The sequence below is a fragment of the Theropithecus gelada genome, chromosome 13, assembly GCF_003255815.1.
Source record: "Theropithecus gelada isolate Dixy chromosome 13, Tgel_1.0, whole genome shotgun sequence".
Taxonomy (NCBI): Eukaryota; Metazoa; Chordata; class Mammalia; order Primates; family Cercopithecidae; genus Theropithecus; species Theropithecus gelada.
Window position 1 is genome coordinate 19533664 of NC_037681.1, and position 8215 is coordinate 19541878.

Genomic DNA, 8215 nt, shown 5'->3' on the forward strand with positions numbered 1-8215 from the left:
TTTTTAGTAGAGACGGGGTTTCACCATGTTAGCCAGGATGGTCTCGATCTCCTGACCTCGTGATCCGCCCGTCTCGGCCTCCCAAAGTGCTGGGATTACAGGCTTGAGCCACCGCGCCTGGCCAATAACGTTCTTTTGTACATTAAGGTCCCTGACTTAACCATGGTTCAAATTACAATTTTTCAAATTTGATGGTTCAAAAGCAATATGTATTCAGCAGAAACTGTACTTCAAACACACATAACCATTCTGCTTTCACTTTCAGTACAGCAGTCAATAAATTACATGAGATATTCAACACTTCATTTTAAAATAGCTTTGTTAGATGACTTTGCCCAACTGCAAGCTAAAGTAAGTGTTCTGGGCATGTTTAAGGTGGGCCAGGCCGAACTATTTTGTTTGGTAGGTTAGATGTATCAAACACATTTTTGACTTAAGGTATTTTCAACGTACAGTGGGTTTATCGGGACATAACCCCATTTGTAAGTCAAGGAGCAGCTGTCCGACTTATTTATTACTGCTCCGAAGCACTCACTCTTCCTGGTGCGTCTGCACAAAACAATCAGCATGTCATCTCAAGTTGGCACTGACTGAGGGGTGCCTTGATGGGGAGGTTACCTCGCCCCCAGACTAAAGTTCCCTAGCAGACGGAGCAAAAGAAACAAGAGCTGGAATGAACTGCCAAGATGGCAGGGACTCCAGCTCCCGGAAATTCAGAGGCTCATACGCTTGGCAGAGAGATGGGAAGGGAATCGATTTTTAAAACTTCACACACCACAAAAGCTGCAATATGCTCTTTGTTCCTAAGCCGAGGAATGCCTAAGAAGGTTAGGAAGGACAAAAAGGACTTTAACACAGAAAAAATATATTTGCCAAAGGACTGCACTGAACTAGAGAAGCAGAGAAAAAAGTTCTGGGATGTCACCAGAAAGACATGGCCAGTCCGCCCACGAATGGCCCTCACTCACCACAGGAGCGGGAAAGTCAAGGGGGATTAAAAAGCTCCTCATTCAACTTCCAGGTTCCAAAAACCTCCCCCATTGTCTTCCAAGGGGATCCTGTTCAGCGTGCTGTCAGGCAGCTTTTAGAAAGGTCCATTTCAAGCAGAAGCACTCATCCCCAAATCCTCCTGCAGCGGGCTGCTTGTGACCTGCCTGGAGGCCACTCAGCCCAGAACAGGAGCAGCCTGGACCCTGGCCTTTCTAATTTCCTTCCTAGCTACATTTCCACCGGCATTTCAGTCTGAACCTGCTCCACCTGCCCATCTTAAAACCAAACAGCAGAGGGCCTCCTCCCCTGCCCCAGTCCTCTGCCGGTCACTGCTCTCTGCAGCCACGCTCTGTGGAGGGCTGTCTACATTGGTTCTCGTACCTTTCCACACCTCATTCATTCCTCAAATGGCTCCCTTGCCGTGGCACCAAATCTGCTCTTGCAGAGGTCAACGGTATCCTGTTTGCTGGCCTCCTCTCCTGTCACTCCCCTTCCCTGGGAAAGTGGTGTCTTCCCTTAGCTTCCAGGACATTCCACATCTCGGGCTCTCCTCCTTCCTTGGTCTGGCCTCCTCCTGGCCAACTTATCCTGGGCTTTGCTTGCCCCGGACACACCTGTGCTCCTGGGAGGCTGAGGCTCTCTGCCTGCCTCCCGTGACCGGAGAGACACTCTATTCTGCCTCCCACTTGCAGTTCACATCAACCGCCTGCTAGAAGTTTGCCTCTTGGGGCCGGGCGCGGTGGCTCAAGCCTGTAATCCCAGCACTTTGGGAGGCCGAGACGGGCGGATCACGAGGTCAGGAGATCGAGACCATCCTGGCTAACACGGTGAAACCCCGTCTCTATTAAGAAATACAAAAAACTAGCCGGGCGAGGTGGCGGGCGCCTGTAGTCCCAGCTACTCGGGAGGCTGAGGCCGGAGAATGGCGTGAACCCGGGAGGCGGAGCTTGCAGTGAGCTGAGATCCGGCCACTGCATTCCAGCCTGGGTGACACAGCGAGACTCCGTCTCAAAAAAAAAAAAAAAAAAAAAGTTTGCCTCTTGGGACATTGCACAGACACAAATTCAATGGCCAAAACCTGCTCCCCATGCCTGGCCCTTAGTGAAGGTGCACCGCCACCACACAGTCAGAAATCTGGGCCTCATCCTCAGCTGCTGCTCCTTGTTGCACAGCCCGGCTGCCAGACACCAATCTTCCTAATTCCATCTCTGCTGCCCTCTTGGGGCTCCTCTCCAGGCCTGCCATGCACCTTGTTCAGGTTATCACCCCCTCTCACCTGGATCCCTCACATCGCTGGTCTCCACAATCATTACTGATCTGTAAAAATAACTGACGCTGGCCGGGCGCGGTGGCTCACGCCTATAATCCCAGCACTTTGGGAGGCCGAGGCGGGCAGGTCATGAGGTCAGGAGATCGAGATCATCCTGGCGAAAATGGTGAAACCCCGTCTCTACTAAAACACAAAAAAATTAGCCGGGCGTGGTGGCGGGCACCTGTAGTCCCAGCTTCTCGGGAGACTGAGGCAGGAGAATGGCATGAACCCGGGAGGCGGCGGAGCTTGCAGTGAGCGGAGATTGCACCACTGCACTCCAGCCTGGGCGACAGAGCGAGACTCTGTCTCAAAAAAAAAAAAAAAAACAAAAAAAACTGATGCTGCTACTTGACGCTCGTGGCCCTGGTGATCAAGTCCAAGATCCTTACACAGCACACAACCGTACCCCCCCACCCCCGCCGGGGAACATCCTGCCTCTAGGCTCCTTCCCAATGAACATGAACATTTTCGATTCTTCCCCAAGTGGAAGCCCCAACCACCCTGGACCGAGCTCATCCATTGCATCTGAAAGACAAGACCACGGCAGCCAAGATCCTGACCCTAAGGGTTTGGAAAATGAAAGACCACTTTCACCAGCCTCATCCTAAGCATCACGACCAACTACGGAAGTTGCCTTTAGTTCTGAACGGGGCAACCCTTCCATCTCCACTGCCCCAAATCTCTGCTTGGGGACTGCTCAACTGTTGAAAGCAGCAGCTGGCTGAAGCCAGACACCAGAGTGAGCGTTTTCTTAAAGAATCTAGAAACATGAGTGCTTAGAACACCAAAGGGACAGCTACAGTCTTCCACGTTATCCCTAAAAAGAAGGAAGTCTGGTGACCTGACTGGAAGAAACAGAAATCTGCACTTCCAGGTTCACCCCTTGCGCCTGGACTGGGAAACGGCTCACCTACCGGCAAAGCCTGCCAACGCCAAGCACACAGCACGTGCATGCCAGGCACTGGCCAAAGTGCTTGATGAGTCTCCGCCGCAGGTGCACTTACCCACTCTGATCACTAGCAGCAGAGGAGCCTGCGCTACAAGAGGCTGAGCAGCCTTCCGGGGCTGGGAGCAGGCAAGGGCAGGATGGAACCTACTCCGTTGATTCCAGGGTTGCACTGTTGGCCACCACACCAGGAGAACCACCCCTGCCTCGGGCTCCGGCAGCTCACATGGAGTACTTACCACCACGAGGCTCTGTCTGGACCCAAGCCCAGGCTCCCTCCCCAGGGCAGGGTGGCATGGCCATGTTCTAGGGACACAGCCAGGAGCACCCAACAGTCTAAGAGAATAGTTAGAGCTGCCCACCCAAGCCTCCCACCACCCCTTCCTGAGCTACAGTAATGACAGTAACTTAGCACCCAGGCCTCCTGCAAGGAATAAGGGACGAGATTACAGAGAGTGCCCATCAGCTCCTGGCACACAACAGTGCTCAGTCAGGAGTAGCAGTCATTACCACAGAGCCTGGCTTCCTGCACCGACAGGCCAGGGGCTCTCGACAGACAGTGCCAGAGACGTCCTGCCACAAATACCAGGAGGCTTTGCCACTTCTTGGTCTCACAGCAGACAGCCTTTAGGGTCAAGCCCATCCACCACCCTGGGGTGCCCCCACCCTCACCCTACAGGAGTGCAGGTGTGAGAAGCATGGCTGTTGGCCAAGGTGTGAGCACCAAACTCTGGGGAGCACCCCTAAGGATGACGCTGGGGAGGACTACAGAGGAAACCACACTTTCACATCTGGGGAGTATCGGTTTTACCTTCAATCTCCGAACTGCTTAGATAAAACAGAGTGAAAGGAGGGATGAAAATGTGGAGTGAAGGGAGAACTTGAAACCTTACAGATAGAAAAGAGTAGGTTAGGCTGGGTGCAGTGGCTCACGCCTGTAATCCCAACACTTTGGGAGGCTAAGGTGGGAGGATCACTTGAGGCCAGGAGTTTGAGACCAGACTGGGCAAAACAGTGACACCCTGTCTCTATATAAAATCTTTTAAAAACAGGAGATTAAAAAGCAAAAAAACAAAACAACAACAAAAAAAAAACGCCAGATACAGTGGCTCACGCCTGCAATCCCAGCACTTTGGGAGAGTGAGGCAAGTGGATTACCTGGTTAGGAGTTCAAGACCAGCCTGGCCAACGTGGTGAAACCCCGTCTCTACTAAAAATACAAAAATTAGCCGGGCATGGTGGCGTGCACCTGTAGTCCCAGCTACCCGGAAGGCTGAGGAAGGAGAATTGCTTGAACCTGGGAGGCGAAGGTTGCAGTGAACCGAGAACGCGCCACTGCACTCCAGCCTGGGCGACAGAGCCGAGAGAAAGGGAGACTAAGTCAGCATCCGTGGAGTTACTTTTGGGGAAAGCAAAGTGTAAGTTTCCCTGGCTTTACTGCAGATAAGAGATTGACACCTAAATACCCTTATCTGCAGTAAAGCCAGAGACCTTAAGAACGCGCTGAAGGAAACATCACACGTTCAGTCAATTTGACATTACATGTGTGCGGGCCACAACGTCCCAGATACCTGGAGACTACCCTCTTCTCTGTGTTCTTCTAGTTTCTATCCGAACATTTGGACCTGCTACAAAGACAAGCACACAGAAACGCTCTGCGAGAGGGGAAGAGCTGGGGGATTAGCGCCAAGCGGACATACCCCTCCCTGCAAATAGGACATGTATAGGGGTGCCATCCTGACGCGGGGGTTGAAAGTGTTCGCTGTCTAAAGGATTCCTCCCACTCTGATGGATGGCCTTTAAGTATTTCAAAAGGTGATTCCAACCTGCAAGGCCAATACCGTCTTGAAAAGGGACCTTAGAAGTCTCACCGCACGCCACGGGGGTGGGACCCTTTCCTGAAGGCTTTCATAACTCTCCATCCCTTTTCAGGGAGAGGGCGCTGGCACAGGCGTCCCCTGCACCATGCCCGGGATGTTACCTCGCTTGAACTCCTCCAGGACAGCGTCCAGCTTGGTGTCGTTGAAGACGAAGTGGAGCGGATGGTTGTAGAAACGAGTGATGGTGCTGAGCGGCGTGCAGTCTTCAGGATCCACGAAGGCCAAGTCCTTGAGGTAGAGCATGTCCACGATGTTGGAGCGCTCCTCCTCGTACACGGGGATGCGCGTGTGGCCGCTCTGCATGATGCTGGCCAGGACGCCGAAGTCCAGCACGGTGCTGGCGTCCAGCATGAAGCAGTCTTCGAGGGGCGTGAGCACGTCCTCCACGGTCCGGCAGCGCAGCACGCCCTTGCTGAGATCGCTGTAGGGGTCGCCGCCGCCGCGCGCCAGCTCCAGCACCCGTTCCCGCAGCCGCCCGGGCCGCGCTGCCAGCTCCAGCAGCTGCCCCACGGGCAGCGCCACGGGCAGAGTGAGCAGGACGGCCAGGCGGCTGAGGCCGAGCGCGCGCGGCGCCAGCACCAGCGTCCAGCGACCGCTCACGGCGGCCGGCACCACCTCGCCCACCAGGAACACGAGCCCCGCGCTGCCCAGCACAGCAGGCACCGCACGCTGGCCGGCCGCGCGGTACAGCAGCACCGCCAGCGCCGCCTGCGCCAGGCTGGCCAGCAGCAGCAGCGCGCCCAAGGCGCAGCCGGCCCAGCGCCGCGCGGGCTCCAAACGCCGCGCCGCCGCACGCTCCGCCTCCGAGCCGCTCTCGCGCAGCACCTGCACCTCCGCCGGCGCCAGGGCCAGCGCGCTCAGCTGCAGGCCGCGCGCCAACGCTGCCAACGCCAGCAGCCCGGCCGCCCCCAGGCCCAGAGCCCAGGGAGGCGCCGCCTCCTCGGCCGCCCCGCCACCCGGCTCCACGCGCACCGCCAGCAGCGCCGAGTGCGGGCGCACGGCCTCGGCCCGCAGGCGCAAGCGCAGCAGCGCGCGCCACTCGCCCGCGGGGGCGGCCGCCTCCTCCCGGCAGCCCGCCCCCTCGGGGGCCACCCAGGACCAAGAGCTGTTGGCGAAGCCCGGGCCGAAGAGCCGCAGGAGGAAGGTGGCGTCCGGCGTGTCCCGCGCCGCCCCTCCGCGTACCCACCCCGCGCCCGCCGCTCCATCCTCCTCCAGACAGAAGCCCAGCACTCGCGGGCCCGGCGCGGCGTCCCCCGCGGCGTTGCCCAGGCAGAGCGCGGCGAACAACCAGCCTAACAGACCCGCCGCCGCTGCCGCCGCCGCCATCGCCTGCCGCCCCCTCTCGGCCTCTCGCGCAGCCTACCCCGCTCGCCCCGCGCCTCCCCGGGCCAATCGTTGCCGGTCTTCGCGCTTCCTCGGCCAATAGGCGGTGGGCAGGGGCGGGCCCCAGGGTCGGACTAGGCTGCGCCGGGGAGTAAACAAGCGGCCGCTAGGGGCGGGCCGGGGGCGTGGGGCTCTGGGCCCGGCCGGTCTGCGGCAGCTCCGGATGCGCGGGGTGGCCGTGGCCGGGAGAACGCGGGGCGGCGGGCAGGGCCTCCCCAGCACGGCTGTCCTCGGCCCGCGCGCGGCGCCCGGAGTCCCATCCTCCCGAGGCTGTGCCCCGCGCCCGGTGGCCGCGCCAATGCTCTGGGAAGTGCCCGGCTCGGGAGCGGAGCTGCCGCTCGGAAGAACCTCGGGTCCTGGCGCGCCTGAAGTTAAAGACCGGAGGGAGAGTTAAATGTGCGAGAGATGCGCCTTTTTCTTAGGAAAGACCCCCGGGTGCCAGAAAAGTTTTGGACGCGCCGACCTATGGGGCTAGGAGGGCTGAAGTAAGAACCAGTGACCGAGCGCCCGGAGGTGAAGTTGATGGAAGATGTTCATCGCTCCGGACCCTGCTGGAGGTCTGGGGACGTCGGACACAGCCCCTGCGGTCCCGCCGCGGACCCCGCGATAAATACGCAGACACACAAAATCACTACCGCCTTGAGTCTGGACAGCTACCTCAGGTTGTTAGTATCTTACAGGAGCAGAGTGGAGCTCGGACCGACTTAGCGTGCGTGCTGGGTTCCGGCGCCCCCGGCCTGCCACCCAGGTCAGCATCCCAGCCATGCAGGGAGGCGGCAGTTCTGTCTACGGAATGACTACATCTGGTGATTCCACTTCTCATAGCTCGCCGCTGGGAGGAAAATACCACCTCGGGACTCACAAGATCTATTCCAGAGGATCCGCACTGGTGAATTGATTTTAGAAGACAGTGTGGTCTGTTGACAGTATGGAAGGTTCTTTACCCATTAGATATGATCTGTCTGTGATTGGAAGGAAACAGACCAGATGCTAACACTTCTCTGTAGATGTTCAGATTCAGTAATTTTTGTATTTTTCTCTACGCTTTTGTTTTTTCAAATTTCCTAGCACAGGAAGACTTTGACTTACTGCGCATGTCATTTTAAATGACCTTTATAAAGACTATAGAAACAATTTGTTATGTCATGAAAGTAACATTCAAATAAAGTATGCACATTGTGGCCACAAAGTAAAACTTGTGTGGAAAGTAATGTGCAAAAAAAAAAAAAAATGAGTAAGCTGGTGGTGAATGGCCAAAGGAAAAGACTTTGTAAAAAACTTTTTAAAAGATGGTACTAGTGGGCCGGGTGCGGTGGCTCACGCCTGTAATCTCAGCACTTTGGGAGGCCGAGGCGGGCGGATCACGAGGTCAGGAGATCGAGACCATCCTGGCTAACACGGTGAAACCCCGTCTCTACTAAAAATACAAAAAATTAGCCTGGCGTGGTGGCGGGCGCCTGTAGTCCCAGCTACTCGGGAGGCTGAGGCAGGAGAATGGCATGAACCCGGGAGGCAGAGGTTGTGGTGAGCTAAGATTGTGCCACTTCACTCCAGCCTGGGCGATAGAGCGAGACTCCATTTCAAAAAAAAAGATAATAGTGTATTTTTAGAAGATGGTAATAGTGTCTCTTCTGCATTGTAAACCCAGAGCTGTGACCAGGCCAGTGGGGCATCTCTGTGTGCTCCAGTTTTCATTATCCAGAT

General features: G+C 56.5%; 1 protein-coding gene across 2 annotated transcripts in view; it reads right to left on the reverse strand.

The window, feature by feature from the left end:
• Window positions 1–7721, reverse strand: part of CNNM3 (cyclin and CBS domain divalent metal cation transport mediator 3) — a 22076-nt gene extending 14355 nt beyond the window's left edge. For both annotated transcript variants that reach the window (XM_025353968.1, XM_025353967.1), the window contains exon 1: window positions 5230–7721. In XM_025353968.1, coding sequence (XP_025209753.1) covers window positions 5230–6454 — 1225 coding nt within the window. In that variant the 5' untranslated portion in view covers window positions 6455–7721. The remainder of the gene's footprint in view (window positions 1–5229) is intronic.
• Between the last annotated feature and the right edge of the window lie 494 nt (window positions 7722–8215).